The sequence below is a fragment of the Vulpes vulpes genome, chromosome 5 (genome assembly GCF_048418805.1).
Source record: "Vulpes vulpes isolate BD-2025 chromosome 5, VulVul3, whole genome shotgun sequence".
Lineage (NCBI taxonomy): Eukaryota > Metazoa > Chordata > Mammalia > Carnivora > Canidae > Vulpes > Vulpes vulpes.
In genome coordinates, this window is record NC_132784.1 from 74546997 (window position 1) to 74567921 (window position 20925).

Genomic DNA, 20925 nt, shown 5'->3' on the forward strand with positions numbered 1-20925 from the left:
AGGCACTACAAGAGGCAATGAAGAACTCAGACTCTGGAACCTGAGAGCCTGTGTTCAATTATCTACTCTGCCACTATTTAGCTCTATGACCTGGGCAAGTTGCTTGACCTTCTGGGGCCTTAATTTCCTCACCACTCACATACTGGGGATACCGACTGTGCCTACGTCAAAGGTTTAACGTGAAGGCTCAACCTCTACATGGGTCCCATGTGTAAAGCACTGAGAATATTGCCTGCCCCCTCTATACAAACACTGCCTAATTGTTAGGTACTATTATTACTATACATGCTTCATGATGAAGGCCTATGAACTTCTCTGACTTAAATGCCTCTGGCTGAAATGTTGCATGTTCAGCTTCAACCCAAAGATGAAACAGGACTTAAAAATTTGAAACTGAACACACCCATATAACTGCAAACAGAATGGTAAAGATGGTCTCCCAAGCCCCGCCCTACATGAGAGTCCTACATGAGAAGAGCCCTCCCACCTGGCGTTCAAAGAAGATCAACAGACAAAGGGGCTCACCTTTTGACCATGTTCCTGGTGTGCCAGATGCAAGGGAAAGACTCCTTCAGAATGGTTTTGTAATGCCTGTTCAGGTCCCTTCCGGCCAGCGAACACCGGTAATTCCCCACAATCACTCCATCTGGATTTAACATAGGAACTACTTTGAAGACAAAGATATCCCTGAGGAGCTGGGCATCTGGGGAGTTGCTAAGGATGAAGTCCAAAAAGCCTTTCATGATCCAAGAGCCATTACTTTCTCCAGGGTGGACTCTGGCGCTCAAGACCACAGCTTTCTTTGCAGCTGCCTCTCGAGGGGTCCGGGATGGGTTGGTGATGGTGAGCAGGTAGACGGTGTTCCCAGCGAGGCTCCTGCATAACGTTCGAAGCTTGCAGAACTGAGATTGCACCGGGTTGTTCGCCACTGACAGCAGGTAGCATTGCAAGTCAGTGTATGTATAGGGGTAGAAGTGTGCGAAGAAGCAAGTGTCCTGGTCGTGTGGAAACTGAATGGTCCACGTGAGACAGTAAAAGGGCTGCTGTCCATCATCTGTGTTGTTCTTATAGTACCTGATTTCATTTCCTTCTCGCCTCCAGCCAATGTTGTGGGTGTTGGCATCCAGCTGGGAGTACATGAGTGGCTTCATCCCTACAGTATAAAGGCTCTTGGGTTTTAGCAAGTTGACAATGGTGAAGCGGTAGGTAGTATCTTTTCTAGTGTTCTGAACACGAAAATAAAACCACTGAGTGTGCTTGTTTGTGTAGAGGTCAGTTCGCAAGGTGAGTTCATACTCATAGGTATCTCTGCAATGGAGAAAATAGAAGAGTATCTCTGTAACCCCACATCCCTCTCTCAAAAAACAAATCCAAAAAGTCCATTGTTTCCCGCTGGCAAAAACAGATCTTATTACAACCAGAAAGCCTACTACATCAACTATTAATTTTCTAATTTACATAGTTCCCCAACTTACACTATTAGGCTGGTAGAAATTTGGGTAAATATGTTGGGAAATTGAACAACAATAAAAAATAAATTTATAATAAAAAAAAGAAATTTGGGTAAAGAAACTTTACTTGGGGTGTTTGGAAGCTCTGTGAGCTTCTTAGTATCTTTCTGGAGTGTTCAGTAGCACTTCAGTACATTTCCCTGAATAGCAGCAAAGCCAGAGCCCTCTGTTGGCTATTGGCTATATCCTGGAGGTAACCACTGTGAAGACCCCTCCACCTCTGGTGTTACTGTACCTTTGATCATTGAGGGGGCACTTCTGGAATGCATTCACCTTACTGAAAAGTAGAAGGATGAGTGTACGGAAGAGGAAATACAAATCCCAAATCCTGAAAAGATGCTCACCCACAAGCTTAAATCAAGAAATGCAAATTACAGAGATGCCTGGGTTGTTCAGTTGGCTAAGTGGCTACCTTCAGCTCAGATCCCAGGGGCCTAGGAGTGAATCCTGCATCCGGGTCCCTGCTAAGTGGGGAGCCTGCTCCTCCCTCCTGCTTGTGCGTGCCTGCTCTATCTCTCTTTTTCTCTCTCTCAGATAAATAAATAAGGTCTTTAAAGAAATAAAGAAATGCAAATTACAGTAGGCTGTTATTTTCCCTCCAACTCATGAATATTCCAGCTTGGGACACAGTCACTCTCACACACTAGTGACAGGAACTAGAATCATGTTCAAGGGCAGTTTAGGAAAAAATAGTGATACTTAAAGTATTCAAACCCTTTGACCTACCAAATTTATTTCTAAAATTTATCCTGTAAAACCACAAATATTTAAAAATATAAATGCGGGCAGCCTGGGTGGCTCAGCAGTTTAGCACTGCCTTCAGCCCGGGGCCTGATGCTGGAGACCCAGGATCGAGTCCCGCATCAGGCTCCCTGCATGAAGCCTGGTTCTCCCTCTGCCTGGGTCTCTGCCTCTCTGTCTGTGTGTCTCTCATGAATAAATAAATAAAAATCTTAATAAATAAATGATAAAAATATAAATGCCTAAGAATGTTAATTCTATTAATTTAAACAAAAAATAGTAAACACCTTAATTTTCTATCAGTGAAGGCAAGCTAAATAAGATATGGAATACCCATAAAATAGAATAATATGAATTATTAAAAATAAGGACATAAACCTGTGGTACTACTATAGGAAAGCATCTAAAATTTATTAATTGGTGGGCACTTGGGTGGCCCAGTTGGTTGAACATCTGCCTTCAGCTCAGGTCGTGATCCCAGGGTCCTGGGATCCAGTCCTGCATTGGGCTCCTTGCTCAGTGAGGAGTCTGCTTCTTCCTCTCCCTCAACCCCCTGCCCCACCCCTCTGCTTGTGCTCTCTCTCTCTCAAAGAAATAAATAAAAATCTTTAAAAGTAAAATTTATCAATTGGCAAAAAAGCAATTTTTTTAAAGATTTTATTTATTTATTCATGAGAAACACAGAGAGGAGAGAGAGAGAGGCAGAGACACAGGCAGAGGGAGAAGCAGGCTCCATGCAGGGAGCCAGACATGGGACTCGATCCCGGGTCTCCAGGATCACACCCTGGGCTGAAGGCAGTGCTAAACTGCTGAACCACCTGAGCTATCCCAGCAAAAAGCAATTTGTAAAACAGTATGCATACCATTATCTTATTTTAAAAAATGAATAATTTCTGTTTGTTACATACACAGAAAAAGGGGGAAAATTACTGCATATATACTGAACTATTAACAGTTGCTGAATCTGGGGAGGTATGATTATAAGACTTTATATTTTTAATGTTATGCATTTTTGTTAATACAAAAAACTTTTTAAGGATTTCATTTATTTCAGTAATTGCTACCTACAAGTGGGGCTTGAAATCATGGCTCTGAGATCAAGAGTTGGGCGCTCTACTGACTGAGTCAGCCAGGTGCCCCTATTAATACAAATTGTAAATGAGCACTAATTTCTTTCACAAGCAGAAAAAACAATGTAGATAAATCTGTGCTCTGGGGGAGAATGAGTCACAATTATTCCATTCTTGATTCCCATGACCTTTTCTCACCACCTCTCTTTTTCTTGAAAACACTCCTGATTCCTAATATGACTCCTAGAGAATGTGTCAGTCACTCCAGGTATTGCCCCTTTGGGAAATTCCTGTTACTCACACTCTGACAGCTTTTTGCAGATTCCCGCTCTCAAACCGTGACTCAAACAGGAGAGTATTATCCTCGGGTCCCTGCAGCGTGACAGCCGGCTCCCTGATAATCCCTCGCTTGCCTCCCACTCTGGAACTGGTGAAATAGGAACCCTCGGTGGGCACTGTGGATGAGACACACTATATTTAGGGTAGGTTCCACTTAGACTCCATTTATCCAACCAGTATTTACTGAGTTCCATTGTGTGTTCAATGCCATTCGAGGTCAAGAATAATGAATATGCAGATTTTCAACCATCCTTGCTGAGATTTTTCATTTGAAACATCAGATTTCTTTGAGGACCTTTACGGTGGTGTAGAGACTGTGTGGCTGCCTTTTGCTGTGTGGCTGTGCCCCTGGCATCAGATACTGTTTGTACCCAATTAAGCCCTAAATTAAAAGCAGGTTGACAAATGATATTCCACATACAGCATCTGAAAAAGTTTACAATCTTAATTCTAAAAAAAAAAAAAAAAAGCACCTATTTATTAATTTAAAAAAAGGTAAAGGAGGAAAAAAAGAGAAAATAAAATATACTCTATGTAAATTTTTTTGGAATATCCTTCCAGATTTAAATATAAAAAAAATTAGAAGTTCAAAAAGAATTGGCATGGCTAAATTAAGAAGGGAACAAAAATATCGTAGTAATTAGAGAAAAGAAAAGGTTAGGATTAAAATTTTATCTTTAAACTAATGCTAAGAAAAAATAAAATAAAATAAAAAATAAATAAAATAAAATAAAATAAAATAAAATAAAATAAAATAATGCTAAGGGCAGCCCCGTGGCTCAGTGGTTTAGCACCTGCCTTCAGCCCAGTGCGATCCTGGAGTCCCAGGATCGAGTCCCGCATCAGGCTCCCTGCATGGAGCCTGCTTCTCCTCTGCCTGTGTCTTTGCCTCTCTCTCTGTCTCTGTGTCTTCCATGAATAAATAAATAAAATCTTTAAAAAAATAAAATAAACTGGGATCCCTGGGTGGCACAGCGGTTTGGCGCCTGCCTTTGGCCCAGGGCGCGATCCTGGAGACCCAGGATCGAATCCTACGTCGGGCTCCTGGTGCATGGAGCCTGCTTCTCCCTCTGTCTATGTCTCTGCCTCTCTCTCTCTCTCTGTGACTATCATAAATAAATAAAAATAAAATAAAAAATAAAAAAATAAAAATAAATAAAAAAATAAAATAAACTGATACTAAAACAAAAAAAAAGTATAAAATTTATTTTAACAAAATTTAGATAACAATCACTTCTTTCTATCTCTTTGGTGGGGTTGTAACTTTATTTATTTATTTATTTATTTTTTGCTTTGCTAAGTTTTATTGTATAGATTAAAATTCTGGTTTCCTAGATTCAGTAATACTAAATTGTCTGTTGGGTTTAAAAAATATGGAACACTTCACGAATTTGCGTGTCATCCTTGCGCAGGGGCCATGCTAATCTTCTTTGTATCGTTCAAATTTTAGTATATGTGCTGCCGAAGCGAGCACGGGGTTGTAACTTTAAAAAAATATTTTAGGGGTATCTGGGTAGCTCAGTGGTTAAGCATCTGCCTTCAGGAAAGGTCATGATCCCAGGGTCCTGGGATCAAGTCCTGCATCAGGCTCCTGGCTCAGGTGTAATCTGCTTCTCCCTCTCCCTCTGCTGTTCCCACTGCTTGTACTTTCTCTCTGTCAAACAAACAAACAAATTAATTAATTAAACCTAAAAAAATATATTTTGGTTTAAAAAAATATCTTGGGGTGCCTGGGTGGCTCAGTCAGTTGAGTGTCTGCCTTTGGCTCAGGTCATGATCCTAGGATTCTAGGATCCAGCTCTGCATCAGGCTCCCTGTTCAGCAGGGAGTAGGCTTCTCCCTCTCCCTCTCTTCTCCCCTGTTCATGCTCTGTCTCTCTCTCTCTCTCTCTCAAATGAATAAATGAAATCTTTAAAAAATTTTGTTTGTTTATTTATTTATTTGGGGGGTGGGAAGAGGAAGAATGCTGTGAGACAGACAGAATCTTTAAGCAGACTCCCTGCTGAGCACAGTGCTCCACTCAGGGCTCAATCCCATGACCCTAAGATCACGATCTGAGCAAAAACCAAGAGTTGGATACTCAACTGACTGAGTCACTCAGGTGCCCCTGCAATTTTTAAAAAGATTTTAGGTTATCTCTACACCTAAACTTACAACTCTAAGATCAAGAGTCATTTACTCCACTGAAAAGTCAGCCAGCTGCCCCTGGGGTAGCAATTTTTCAGACAAATTCAGTGAGACTGATTTTATTTTTTGTTTAAAGACTTCATGTGACAGAGAGAGAGAGAGAACATGAGAGAACAAGTAGGGGGAGCTGCAGGAAGAGGGAGAGGCAGAAGCAGGCCCCTCACTGAGCAGGGAGCCCATCTCAGGGCTTGATCCCAGGACTCTGGGATCATGACCTGATCTAAAGGAAGGTGCCCAACCAACTGAGCCACTCAGGTGCCCCCATCCTGACATTATTAATTCAAAACTACTTCTTCTTCCTTGGGAAGGTTCCTATTATTTCCTGGCTCATTACTCTTGAACATTATATTTCCTTTCTGTCTATTTTTTTAAGATTTTATTTATTTATTCATGAGAATACACAGGGAAGAGAGAGAGAGAGAGAGAGAGAGAGAGAGAGAGAGGCAGAGACACAGGCAGAGGGAGAAGCAGGCTCCATGCACCGGGAGCCCGACGTGGGATTCGATCCCGGGTCTCCAGGATCGCGCCCTGGGCCAAAGGCAGGCGCCAAACCGCTGCGCCACCCAGGGATCCCCATTCTTATCTTTATTATGCCCTTCTATCTGGTTTCTTTGGACTTAGTTTGTGCTTATCTTTCTAATTCGTTAATATGAAACCTTAGGTAATTGATTCGAGATCTTTCTTCCTTTCAAATACAGGCATTTAAAGCCATATATTTACCCTGCAATGCTTTACCTGCATCTCATAAAGTTTGATATGCTGTTTTATCTTTTACTCAGTTGAAAACATTTAACTCTTCTTTATTTTTTATTTTTTTTAATTTTATTTATTTATGATAGTCACAGAGAGAGAAAGAGAGAGAGAGACATAGGCAGAGGGAGAAGCAGGCTCCATGGAGCCCAATGTGGGATTCGATCCCGGGTCTCCAGGATCGCGCCCTGGGCCAAAGGCAGGCGCCAAACCGCTGCGCCACCCAGGGATCCCCTAACTCTTCTTATGGTTTTTTTAACTTATGGGTTACTTAGAAATGTCCTATTCAATTTCCACATATTTGTATATTTCCCAGATTTCATTCTGTTGTTGATTTTTAAAAATTCTAATACTAAATAGGCTCCATGACTTGGGCTTAAAGCCACAACCTTGAGATCAAGACCTGAACTGATGCCTAGAGTCAGATGCTCAACTGACTGAGCCACCTAGGCTCTAATTTCTTTTTTTTGGTTTTTGTTTTTTTGGTTTTTTTTTAGGCTCTAATTTCTAATTCAATTTTGTTGTGGTCAGAAAATATATTTTGTATGATTTCAAGACTTTCTTAACAACCGACATATAGTGTATACTGGGGGAATGTACCATGTGCTTTTGAAACAAATACGTATTTTGCTATTTTTGTTGGGTACAGTGTTCTACACATTTTTTTAAAAGACATGAATTCTGGGATGACTGGTAGCTTAATGGTTGAGCATCTGCCTTTGACTCATGGGATCTAGGATCGAGTCCCACATCGGGCTCCCTGCAGGAAGCCTGCTTCTCCCTCTGCCTATGTCTTTGCCTCTCTCTCTGTGTCTCTCATGAATAAATAAATAAATCTTAAAAAAAAAAAAAAAAAAGACACGGATTTTACTGTAGGAAGTCTGCAAATTAATGGAATTTCCTTAAACCACATAGTAAATGATAGTCATATGCATATACTACAAAGTACTCATTAATGAATAGAAAGATGGAGAAAAGAAGAGCAAGTTCCCCGAATATCCAATAATCTGATTTTTAAGAAGGGGAATGACACAGAAGAAGCTCTTTTTTTTTTAAAGATTTTATTTATTTATTCATAGAGACAGAGAGAGAGAGAGGCAGAGACACAGGCAGAGGGAGAAGCAGGCTCCATGCAGAGAGCCCAACATGGGACTCGATCCAGGGTCTCCAGGATCCTGTCCTGGGCTGCAGGCAGCGCTAAACCGCTGCACCACCGGGCTGCCCCACAGAAGAAGCTCTAAAATGGGCTTAGAATTATTAGAAAAAGGTACTGTCATTTTATTTTTTATTTATTTTTTTAAAAGATTTTATTTATTTATTCATGAGAGACACACAGAGAGAGAGAGAGAGACAGAGACACACGCAGAGGGAGAAGCAGGCTCCATGTAGGGAACCCGACACGGGACTCGATCCCAGGTCTCCAGGATCACACCCTGAGCTGCAGGCGGCGCTAAACCGCTGTACCACCGGGGCTGCCTGGTACTGTCATTTTAAAATACAAATGAAATTTTAAAGCTGATTGGCCATGAATTTCAGGGCTCCCTGTTCAGGTTGGTCTGGAAAGACTATTTATTTATCACTAAACTACAGATTTTTATTTTATTTATTTTATTTTATTTATTTTATTTTTTATTTTTTTAAAACTATAGATTTTTAAAAACCATTGTTATTATACAAAATATATTTATTATAACTCTGTCATGATTAATCATCAACTTAATAACAATACCTGAATCTAACTGATAGACAACTGTGCCTTTTTCTTCTCCCACAATTTCTGGCAACTTTTCATTTCCTGTAGGTTGATAGAAATATTCTGGTTGAGGTGGAACCCACTCTGAAAGAAAACATTAAAAAAAAAAAAAACCCACAAAATAAATAAAGTTTTATCTAAAAGTAATATATGATTATCATAATTATTATTCAAGTGATTAGTTGAATCAAACCAGATTTTCACCTTGTTTCTAATTTGTTTGTAAATTAACTGTCTTGCTTCTCTTTCCATAAAGACTATGAAGAGATTTTTAACAAAAAGCATATACAACAGAAGTATAAACTTTATTTTTTTTAAGATTTTATTTATTTATTCATGACAGACACAGAGAGAGGTAGAGACAGGCAGAGGGAGAATAGATGCATGCAGGGAGCCCAACGCGGGACTCGATCCCGGGACTCCAGGATCACGTCCTGGGCCAAAGGCAGGCGCTAAACCACTGAGCCACCCAGGAATCCCCTTAGATTGTATTTTTAAGTAATCTCTACACCCAACATGGGCCTTGTACTCACAACCCCAAGATCAAAAGTCACATACTTCACAGACTGAGCTAGCCAGGTGTGCCAAGCTTCTTTTTAAAGTCAAGAATATATGGAACGCCTGGGTGGCTCAGCGGTTGAGTGTCTGCCTTTGGCTCAGGCCATGATGGAGCCCTGCATTGAGCTCCCTGCCATGGGGAGCCTGCTTTTCCCTCTCCCTCTGTCTGCCACTCCCCCTGTTTATGCTCTCTCTCTCTCTCTCTAATAGATAAAATAAAATAAACTCAAAATGGATCAAAGGGGGCGCCTGGGTGGCTTAGTTGGTTAAGTGGCTGCCTTCAGCTCAGGTCATGTTCCCAGAGTCCTGGGATCAAGCCCCACATCAAGCTTCCGATCGAACGGCAGCCCACTTCTCCCTCTGTACCGCTTGTGCTCTTGTGCATGTGCTCTCTCTCAAATAAATAAATAAAATCTTTAAAAAAATAGATTAAAGATTTGAATGTAGATCTGAAATCATAAAACTCATAGAGGAAACCACAGGCAGCTATAAGCTCCTTGACATTGGTCTTGGCAATGATTTTTTTTAATCTGACACCAAAAGCACAAGACACAAGAGCAAAAATAAACAAGTGGGGCTACATCAAACTAAAAAGCTTCTTTGCAGCAAAGAAAACCATAAACAAAATGAAAAGACAACCATTAAGTGGGAAAAAATATGTGCAAGTCAAGTATCTGATAAGGGATTAGTATTCAAAATATATAAAGAATTCATTGGGCAGCCTGGGTGGCTCAGCGGTTTAGTGCCGCCTTCAGCCCAGAGCATGATCCTGGAGACCCGGAATCGAGTCCCATGTCAGGTTCCCTGCATGGAGCCTGCTTCTCCCTCTGCTTGTGTCTCTGCCTTTCTCTCTCCTCTCGTATATTCTCATGAATAAATAAATAAAATCTTAAAAAAAAAAGAATTCAGGGCAGCCCCGTGGCCCAGCGGTTTAGTGCCTGCCTTTGGCCCAGGGCGTGATCCTGGAGACCCAGGATCGAGTGCCACATCAGGCTCCCTGCATGGAGCCTGCTTCTCCCTCTGCCTGTGTCTCTACCTCTCTCTCTCTCTCTCTCTCTCTGCCTCTCATGAGTAAATAAAGTCTTAAAAAAAAAAAGAATTCATACAATTTCATAGCAAACAAAATATCTATTCTAAAGATATTTTATTCTAAAGATAAATTTAGAAGATCTAAATTTAAAAAAAAACCATATGGATGGCCAACAGGTACATGAAAAGATGCTCTACATCATTAATCATCAAGGAAATGCAAATCAAAACTACAATAAGAATCATCTCATACCAGTTAGAAAGGCTTATAATCAAAAAGACTAGGAGTTGCTGGAAGGGAAGTGGGGGGGGATGGGTAACTGGGTGATGAGCATTAAGGAGGGCATATGATGATATAATGAACACTGGGTGTTATATGCAAGTGATGAATCACTAAAGTCTACTATATGTTAATTAATTGGATTTAAATAAAATAAAAATTTAAAAAGAAACTAAACAAAAAAAGAAATCTATTAAAAAATTATCCTCCTTCCCAAAGACTAGAAATAATAAGTGTTAGCTGAGGATGTGGAGAAAAGGGAACCCTTTGTGTTGGTGGGAATGTAAATTAGTGCAGCCACTATGAAAAATAGTATGGAGGTTCCTCCAAAGATTAAAAATTGAACTACCAGGCACGCCTGGGTGGCTCAGTGGTTGAGCATCTGTCTTTGGCTCAGGGCATGATCCTGGGGTCCTGGGATCGAGTCCCGCATCAGGCTCCCCACACAGAGCCTGCTTCTCCCTCTGTCTATGTCTCTGCCTCTCTCTGTGTGTCTCTCATGAATAAATCAATAAAACCTTTTAAAAAGATAAAGATTTGTTTATTTATTATTTTAGAGGGGTAGGGGGAGAGGGAGGGATAATCTCAAACAGACTCCTCATTAAGCACAGAGCCTGATGTGGGGATCAACCTCTCAACCTTGAGATCATGACCTGAGCCACGATCAAGAGTCATATACTCAAAAAAAAAAAAAAAAAAAAAAAAAAGTCATATACTCAGCCAACTGAGCCACCTAGACACCGATTGTTTCAGTTTAAATAAACTTGAATTAAAAAAAAAAAAACTAGCTCAAGGTCATATGGCTCAAGTAAGTGATAGATCTGGGCCCAGAACCTTATTGGAATTACTCCAAAATCTGTGCTTAAAATTGCTGTTCTTTACTGCTTCTAATATTATCTTTTGATTGACTGAACTTAAAAAAAATAAAGAAAAAACAATAATTACACAACTCAGTAAAAAACAATGCTAATTTCTTATTTTTAAGGTGATAGGGAGTGATAAGGCTGTCAATTTGGTTTAAACCATAAGGTGTTTGTTATTAAATTTCCTTGAAATTAAAATAAAATAAAATAAAATAAAATAAAATAAAATAAAATAAATTTCCTTGAAATTAAAAAAAAATGCTTTTTAAAAGATCTAGTATGGGGATCCCTGGGTGGCTCAGTGGTTTGGCGCCTGCCTTTAGCCCAGGGTGTGATCCTAGAGTCCTGGGATCAAGTCCCACATCAGGCTCCCTGCATGCAGCCTGCTTCTCCCTCTACCTGTGTCTCTGCCTCTCTCTGTCTCTCATGAATAAATAAATAAAATCTTTATAAATAAATAAATAAATAAATAAATAAATAAATAAATAAATAAATAATCTAGAACTAGGGCACCTGACTGGCTCAGTCAGTAGAGAATGCAACTCTTGATCTTGGGGTGGTGAGTTCAAGCCCAATGTTGGGCCTAGAGCTTACTTTAAAAAGACAGAGAGAGAGACAGAGAGATATCTCGAGCTTTGGTCGATTATCACTGCAATAATGTGGTTATTAAATTCTAGTTTCCCACTTTTTTCGTCTCTTGGAACTGAGTCCAAAAACCTCACAGGAATTTTGCCTATTTGATACAGCAAAATAATAGTAAAATCCTATTGTTCATCCTGATCAAACTGGAACTTTTATCTAAAAATTGAACAGGGTGTGATCCTGGAGACCCTGGATTGAGTCCCACGTCAGGCTCTCTGCATGGATCCTGCTTCTCTCTCTGCCTGTGTCTCTGCCTCTCTCTCTCTCTCTGTGTCTTTATGAATAAATAAATAAAATCTTAAAAAAAAAAGATTCTCTCTTTAAAAAAAAATAAAAATTGAACAGGGTAGGAACAGATGATCTTAGGACTTCTTAGCTATTGTGCTAACGCAAAATGCCACCTCCTCCCCACATTTCCAAACACCTTAAGAACAGTTCTGTGCCCAGTTACACTGAGCACATCCCTGTATTTTTAGCTTTAACTCTTTGTCTTTCAGGCTCAGTGCTCCATGGTTGTCCAGATATGCCATGCTCTTTTTCTATGTCCTCTAACTAAAATCCCTTTTTTGACCCTCTCAGTTGGATCACTTGTAACTTATCATCAGATCTCAGCTTACCATGTCAACTCCTCTGGGAAACCCTCCCTAATCTTCCAGGCTCAGGTTAAGTGTTCCCAGAGGGACTAAACTCTATGCAATTGCCTGGTTATATCTTCAACAACCCTACCAGTAGGCAAAATTTGGGTGTCTTCACCTGGTTCATCCTTATGTCCATAACACCAAGTACTGTACTTTCCATACGGTAGATGCTTAATAAATACATATTGAGTGGAAATTGTCCAGGGGAAGTGTGAAAGTAAGAAACATCCAGTTGTTTATCTAGCAGTCTAAGACAGATACAATGCCTGATAGAAGAGTTCCAGCCATTAGAAAAGGGCCCACTTTTTAATGCAACCCACTTCTGAAAGGCCTCATATAAATAAGGCTATAGATTGTATCTGTACCACTAACAGCTCAAAGATATAATTAGTGATCTCACAAAAATAGTCTCCACCATTTCCATAAAAAGACTCCAACAAGGGATGCCTGGGTGGCTCAGCAGTTTGGCACCTGCCTATGACTCAGGGTGTGATCCCATGATCCTGGAGTCCTGATCAAGTCCCACATGAGGCTTCCTGCATGGAGCCTGCTTCTCCCTCCACTTGTGACTCTGCCTCTCTCTCTCTCTCTGTGACTATCATAAATAAATAAATATATATATATATATATATTTAAAAAAAAATACAACTCATAAAACTCAACCAAGCATATTAATACTGAGATAGGAATACTAGAAAACTGATTTAAGTATCGATATATTTTGGCTTTTAGAAAGAGATCCTCCATTCCAACAACCTCAGAAGCATCTATGTTTACACACTAGTATAACTTTTTACTTTGACCAGTGTGTACCAGCTTCCCATAGCTTAATCATTTCCAGATGAGTTAACAGATGTTGAATCTATCCTGCCTTGTACTTATGCTGGACTTAATAGATTCTCATAACAGTGTCTGTCAGAACAGCATGGCTGCGACACATAAGTCACATTACCGATATGATGAAGGTTTTCCTTGATGACTTCACATTCTATTGGCCACCTTGGTGCCTGCAGTGGTCCACTGCTAGGGAAGAAGGTAAAGAGATCTCGGGGTTCTCGAAGACATGGGTTTACTTCACCAAATTCATCATGAAGAAGTTGTCTGCTCTTAAGAGGTGAACTAAGCATAAGGGGATCTGCGGAGGGAAAGGGAATGAGTGAGCAGCTTTCTTTTCCTCTCCGGGGACATTACTGCTCGACTGTGACAACTAAGTGACTTGAAGCACTGTATTAGAATTAGGAGCACAGGTGCACAATCCTATGACGTGCATCTCCTTCAAAAATTAGATTTCGGCCAGGATAACAGCATCAAAATTGCCAAAGTTACATACACATTCTGTGCAGTCTATTAAATATTTAAATGTAAAGCTTGGAGAAATTTTTTGTTTTTTAAATCAAATTATGTCATATTATTTTTGTTTAGAGAGAGACAAAACAGGAAACTTTCATTTCACCCATTAGCATTGTAGAGAAAAGTAGCTAGGACTCTATTAATTAGGGTGAAACACTCTATAAATTAACTTTCGAGTTCAAAATACAGTGGTTGGGAGGACAGAGAGATGAATGACATGGGGGCCTAGGGGAGGGCAGAGGAACAAGCAGGCAGGAGAGAGATGAACTCTTGGGAAACAGGATGAGAGAAAAGGGAGGAAAAGAGGCTTCCAGGGTAGAGAACAAGGAAAATGAGGGGAAGAAGGAAAAGGAAGGAAAGAAGGGAGAGGAAAGGTCAAAGGTCCCTGGCATGGGGAGTGCCATATCTGGCAGGGAGAGCAGCAAGTGAAGACACCGTAAAGCAGGTTGAGTTTTCAGGTCTGGAAGGATATGGAATACCTCTGCTCACAGCTTCTATCTGTCTGTGCGCTGCTGAAGATAGACAGGTGGGCCCTAGAAAGAGGAAGGAGGAGGCCTGGTTTGTCCTAGGGATCTGTGACTTGCTACCCCCCCCCCAGATCCCCCCCCTCCAACCCCCCCCCTCTGTTTCCCTGTCCCTTTCTACCACCCCTCAACTACAAGTTAGGGCTCCATTTTTTTTTCTTCCTTTCTTTTCTTTCTTTCCTTCCTTCTTTTAAAAAGACTTTATTTTATTTATTTATTTATTTATTTATTTATTTATTTATTTACTTATTTATTTATTTTTAAAGATTTTATTTATTTATTCATGAGAGACAGAGAGAGAGAGAGGCAGAGGGAGAAACAGGCTCCATGCAGGGAGCCCGATGTGGGACCCCATCCCTGGTCTCCAGGATCAGGCCCCAGGCTGAAGGTGGTGCTAAACCCCTGAGCCACCCAGGCTGCCCTATTTATTTATTTTAGAGAGAATGTGTGAACCTGGAAAGGAGCAGGGGGAAAGGGACAACCAGACTCCATGCTGAGGGCTGAAGCCAACTCAGGGCTTGATCTCACAACCTTGAGATCATGACCTAAGCTGAAATCAAGAGTTGGAGGCTTACCAAACTAAGCCACCCAGGCACCCCTCTTTTCCTTCTTTATTTTTTTTTTAATTCTTATTATTTATTTATGATAGTCATACAGAGAGAGAGAGAGAGGCAGACACAAGGCAGAGACATAGGCAGAGGGAGAAGCAGGCTCCATGCACCGGGAGCCTGACGTGGGATTCGATCCCGGGTCTCCAGGATCGCGCCCTCGGCCAAAGGCAGGCACCAAACCACTGCGCCACCCAGGGATCCCTCTTTTCCTTCTTTTAAAAAAAAAAAAAAAAAAAAAATTTTTTTTAAATTTTAGGGCCTCGTTTTTTCCATCTCTTAATCTTTTCCTTAGTTTGATGGTGGTGGGGGAGGGCAATGAACATTTGAAAAGATGGTAAAGCTGCTCAATCTCACTCATGAAGAAATGTAAACCAGTATGACAAGGAGATATGTTTTTTACCTAACAGACATGAAAAACATTTATGTATTTTTACATTCATCCTGGCACAAGTGTAAGTAAACAGGTACTCTCAGAACCTGCCTGGCAAGAAGGCAAACTGGTAGTATGCCTGGGTGGCTCAGTCAGTTAGATGTCTGACCCTTGATTTTGGCTCAGGTCATGGTCTCAGGAATGTGGGATCAGGCTCCATGATCAGCGGGGAGTCGGCTTGAGATTTTCTCTCTCTCTCCCTCTCCCTCTGCCTCTCCTGCTCATGCTCTCTCTCTCCCTCTCCAAAATAAATAAATCTTTAAAAAAAAAAATGCTTTGCATAAATAAATAAATAAATAAATAAATAAATAAATAAATAAAATGCTTTGCTACAAAGATGGATGAAAAAAATGTCTTCTTCAAGCAAATGATCAAAACAGGAAAAAAGAAGTCCTATTATCAATATATTCTAAAACTCGGGATCCCTGGGTGGCGCAGCGGTTTGGCGCCTGCCTTTGGCCGGGGGCGCGATCCTGGAGACCCGGGGTCGAATCCCATGTCGGGCTCCTGGTGCATGGAGCCTGCTTCTCCCTCTGCCTGTGTCTCTGCCTCTCTCTCTCTCTCTGTGTGACTATCATGAATAAATAAAATCTTTAAAAAAAAATAAGTAAACAAAATATTTTTCAAAATAAAAATATTATATGGCATGCAACGTCTTTTAAAAATAATAATAATAAAAAAAAAATAAAACTCATTCACTAGGGATGCCTGGGTGGGTCAGAGGTTAAACATCTGCCTTCGGCTCAGGTCATGATCCCGGGGTCCTGGGATCGAATCCCACATCGGGCTCCCTGCATGGAGTCTGTTTCTTTCTCTGCCTGTGTCTCTACCTCTCTCTGTGTGTCTCTCATAAATAAATAAACAAATAAATCTAAAAAAGATTAAAAAACAAATAAATAAAACTCATTCACATTGTTGTTACCTCTACCAACTGACTTTTATTTTTTATTATTTTTTTTAAGATTTTATTTATTTATTCATGAGAGACACAAAAAGAGAGAGGCAGAGGCACAGGCAGAGGGAGAAGCAGGCTCCATGCAGGGAGCCTGATGCGGGACTTGATCCCGGGACTCCAGGATCATGCCCTGGGATGAAGGTAGATGCCAAACCACTGAGCCACCCAGGCATCCCTACTAGCTGATTTTTAATTTCATGGTTTTTATGATACTGACACTGCCAAATGTTTCTTTTTTTTTTTCAAATGTTTCTTATTAACGTTGAGTTATTAATGGGGCAGAAGGAAACAGAAGAGGGGCAAGCTGTAAGCCATCCCATCCAGATGAGTCTCCTTTGCTCAACCACAGCCCTTCTACTCCCTGCCAGGAGCTTTGGGATACAAGATTTCAAGGCACTGAGGTGTGAGCAAACATCTCTCTGAAAATGGGATTACTGCATCAAGGGTTATGTGCTATATTAAACTTCCCAGATATTGCCAAGTTGCCTTTCTAAAATAGTCTACCTAAAAAAAAAAAAAAAAAAAATAGTCTACCTATGCACAGCCCTAACAGCAGTGTAGGAGTGTTTCCCCACACTCTGACCTATATATATATATATATATACTAGATGTAATTTAAAAAAAAATTTTTTTTGCACAAATCCCACTAATTAAAAAATGGTACCTTGATATTTTGATTTGTATCTTTAATTAGAAGTTAAATTGAGCATCTTTTCATAAGCTTAAGTGTGGTTAAAAGAGCATCTTTTCATAAGTGTGTGGCTTTTTAGAGATTTATTTATTTTTTTGAGAGAGAGCATAAGCATGCACACACAGGAGGAGAGACAGAGCAAGTGAATCTCAAGCAGACTCTCCACCCAGCATGGAGCCTGATTTGGAGCTCAATCCCACAACCCATAAGATTATGATCTGCACCGAAACCAAGAGTCTGACACCCAACTGACTGAGCCACCCAGCACCCTATTTATTTTTATGAAAGGCTTGATCATGTCTTTTGCTCATTTTTTTTTTTAATTTGGTCATCTTCTACATATTGATTTGTAAGAGCTACTATGTTAAATAAAGTAGTCCTCTGACATTTGTCACAAACTCTTTTCAGTTTGTTACTGTTTATTCATTTTTTATAAAGATTTTATTTTTCCATTCATGAGAGACAGAGAGAGAGGCAGAGACACAGGCAGAGGGAGAAGCTGGCTCCCTGCAGGGAGCCCGATGTGGGACTCGATCCTGGAACTCCAGGAACACGCCTTGAGCCAAAGGCAGATGCCCAACCGCTGAGCCACCCAGGTGTCCCTGTTATTCTACTCTACTAATGGTATTTTATAGCTTTTGGCTTTTGTGTGGTCCAAAGGTTTTAACTAGGGGTGCCTGGGTGGCTCAGTTGGTTAATCGTCTGCCTTCGGCTCAGGTCATGATCCCAGGGTCCTGGCATCGAGATCCGAGTTGGGCTCTCTTCTCAGCATGGAACCTGCTTCTCCCTCTCCCTCTGCAGCTCCCCCTGCTTGTTCTCTCTCTGTAAAATAAATAAATAAAATCTTTTTTTTTTTTTAAAAGGTCTTAACTAGGGCAGCCTGGGTGGCTCAGTGATTTAGCGCTGCCTTCAGCCCAGGGCGTGATCCTGGAGACCCGGGATCGAGTCCCACAACGGGCTCCCTGCAGGGAGCCTGCTTCTCCCTCTGCCTGTGTCTCTCATGAATGAATGAATGAATGAATGAATAAATAAATAAATCTTAAAAAAAATAAAAATAAAAGGTCTTAACTAGAAAAAGGACACAATCAGATTCACAATAAAAAAGAATGCTATGTGGGAAATGGATTGAAAGAAATTAGTATGAAATAAGAGAGGAATTCAAGAGACTAGTAACTGAGGCTGTTTGAATAGTTAGAAATGATGTTAAGTCCAACTGGAATCAGGGAGGATGTGGGGAAAAGAAAAGTGAAGTGATGTCTGGTTGGTTATGCATTGAGGGAGAAATTCAACTGCACTCCCTCCTTAAATTCCAGAAGGAATCTGTGAAATTCTTATGAAAAATTATTTCTGGGGGGTGCCTGGGTGGCTCAGTGAGCTGAGCATTCCAACTCTTGGTTTCACCTTAGGTGGTGATCTTGAGGTTGTTTGATTAAGTCCTGCATTGGGCTCTACACTCAGCAGGGAGTCTGCTTGTCCTTCTCCCTCTCCTCCTCTCTCTCTCTCTCTCTTAAAATAAATAAATAAATAAATAAATAAATAAATAAATAAATAAATAAATAAACAAATAAATAAATAAAATAAAATAAAATAGTTTTGCTTAAGCTAGCTGAAATTGGTTTCCACCACTCTTACACAAAGTGCCTTAACAAATATCTCCATCAAAACCATATACAAATCGGGGCACCTGGATGGCTCAGTCAGCTAAGCATCTTGCTTTGGCTCAGGTGATGATCTGGGAGTCCTGGGATGGAGCCCTGCACCGGGTTCCCTGTTCAGCAGGGAGTCTGCTCCTCCCTCTGTCCCTCACCCTGCTCATGCTCTCTCTCTCAAATAAAATAAATCTTTTTTAAAAATTGTGTAAAAATCAATGTGCTACTCTTAACTAAGGAATCCTAACAAATTTTCCAAATATTTGAAGAAAAATAATCCAGAATGTATAGTATTTTAATTAAACCTGTAATCCAAAGTGGATCTAAATATAACATTTTTGAATGGTATCAGAAACTGGCCAAAGTTGTTCCTCTGGCTTTTCCCACATTCTCCTGAATACCCAAGGAGTTGCTCTGGCAGTGAGGTTTCTGGGGTTCACACACACTGATCATTACTCACATAGTAGCTTCTCCTTTTGCAGGGGGTCTGGTATCACATCTTCTCTTTCTCCAAAAGAGCCACTCAGCCCATATCGAGGATTATTCTTCCGAACATGCTGGTGTGAAGCTGAGTTTGGTAAACTGCCTCTCTGAGCTACAAATATGCAATTTAATTAAAGGTACTGGAAGGCTGGTTCATCATCTGTAACATCTAGATCAATACCAAAAGTATCACTACTACCAAAACTGCCCCTACATCTGTTACCACCCATCACCACCACAGGCCTTTACAATGAATACATTCCAAAGAGAATACATTTCCAAAGAGCTTTCCATATTACAATTTACATGAGTTTAAGCATCATTTTCTCCATTGCACGGTGAGGAGAGACTTGAGAAGCAGCATGGTAGAGTAGAAAGAGAAAAATGCCCAAAGCTGCTTCGTCTCGAGGGCTCTGCTGAATCTGGCAAACTGGAATTTCAGTTTTCAACAAATTAGGAATCACTTTAAAAATGAAATAGTTGGGTAGCCCAGGGGGTTCAGTGGTTTGGTGCCGCCTTCAGTCCAGGGTGTGATCCTGGAGACTTGGGATCGAGTCCCACATTGGGCTCCCTGCATGGAGCCTGCTTCTCCCTCTGCCTGTCTCTCTCTCTCTCTGTGTCTCTCATGAATAAATAAATAAAATCTTTAAAATTAATTAATTAATTAATTAATTAAAAAGAAATAGTTAAGGGGTGTCTGGGTGGCTCTGTCGGTTAAGCGTCTGCCTTTAGCTTGGACCATGATCCCAAGGGTCCTCAGATGGAGCCCTGCCTCAGGCTCCCTGCTCATTAGAGAGCCTGCTTTTCCCTCTCCCCCCTGCTCGTGCTCTCTCTCACTATCACTCACTCTCTCAAATAAATAAATAAAAACTAATATAATAATAATAATAATGAAATAGTTAATAAGAAAGTTTAATAAGGTTGATGGAAATAAAATCAATATTGAACTTAATTTTATTTCTAAATACCAGGAACAAAATTAGAAAATAAATTTTTTTTTAAGATTTTATTTATTCATAAGAGACACAGAGAGGCAGAGACACAGGCAGAGGGAGTAGCAGGCTCCCTATGGGGAGCCTGATGCAAGACTAGATCCCAGGACTCCAGGATCATGACCTGAGCCAAAGGCAGATGCTCAACCATTAAACCACCCAGGTGCCCCAAAAATCAAAATTTAAAGCAATACCATTTATGGTAGCATAACAATATGAAGCTTCATGAAAAAGTTAGAAATCTGGGGCAGCCTGGTGGCCCAGCGGTTTAGCGCCGCCTTCAGCCCAGGGCCTGATCCTGGAGACCGGAGATCGGGGATCGAGTCCCACGTCGGGCTCCCTGCATGGAGCCTGCTTCTCCCTCTGCCTGTGTCTCTGCCCCACCTCCCTCTCTCTGTGTCTCTCATGAATAAATGAAATAAAATCTTTAAAAAAAAAGTTAGAAATCTTTTTTTAAATTTTTTTTTTTATTTATAATAGTCACACTGAGAGAGAGAGAGAGAGAGAGAGAGGCAGAGACAGAAGCAGGCTCATGCACTGGGAGCCCAACGTGGGATTTGATCCTGGGTCTCCAGGATCACGCCTTGGGCCAAAGGCAGGCGCCAAACCGCTGTGCCACCCAGGGATCCCCAAAATTAGAAATCTTATGGGCAGACAGTGAGACCTATGTAAATGAAGAAATAGAGTACATTCATAGATCGCAGAACTCCCAAAATATAAAAATTAAAATTTAATAAAAATGGATCGCAGAACCCAACATTGGAAAACTCTCATTTCTTGTGAAATTTGATCTGTAGATTCAATGCAACCTCCATTTTTAAAAAAACATCTCAAGCTAATTCTAAAATTACACGGAAAAGGCGAGAATGGCCAAGAGAA

The 20925-nt window shown here is 40.6% G+C and overlaps 1 protein-coding gene and 1 non-coding gene across 14 annotated transcripts in view; both read right to left on the reverse strand.

Annotated features, from left to right (window-relative positions):
* Positions 1 to 20925, reverse strand: part of AGBL2 (AGBL carboxypeptidase 2) — a 43552-nt gene that overhangs the window by 21198 nt on the left and 1429 nt on the right. For 7 of the 13 annotated variants that reach the window (XR_012001719.1, XM_026003975.2, XM_026003977.2 and 4 more), the window contains exons 4-9: positions 19032 to 19166; positions 14191 to 14244; positions 13314 to 13496; positions 8328 to 8435; positions 3624 to 3777; positions 526 to 1308 (exon numbers count right to left, since the gene is read on the reverse strand). Coding sequence is in view for 12 of the 13 variants with exons in the window: in XM_026003975.2 (XP_025859760.1) it covers positions 526 to 1308; positions 3624 to 3777; positions 8328 to 8435; positions 13314 to 13496; positions 14191 to 14244; positions 19032 to 19166 (1417 nt within the window). In the remaining variant the exon portion in view is untranslated. The remainder of the gene's footprint in view (positions 1 to 525; positions 1309 to 3623; positions 3778 to 8327; positions 8436 to 13313; positions 13497 to 14190; positions 14245 to 19031; positions 19167 to 20925) is intronic. The other 6 variants (XM_072758956.1, XM_072758953.1, XM_072758954.1 and 3 more) reach the window with 1 other exon arrangement.
* Positions 5029 to 5135, reverse strand: LOC112924380 (U6 spliceosomal RNA). Its single transcript, XR_003235860.1, has one exon. It is a non-coding gene; the product is annotated as a U6 spliceosomal RNA (small nuclear RNA).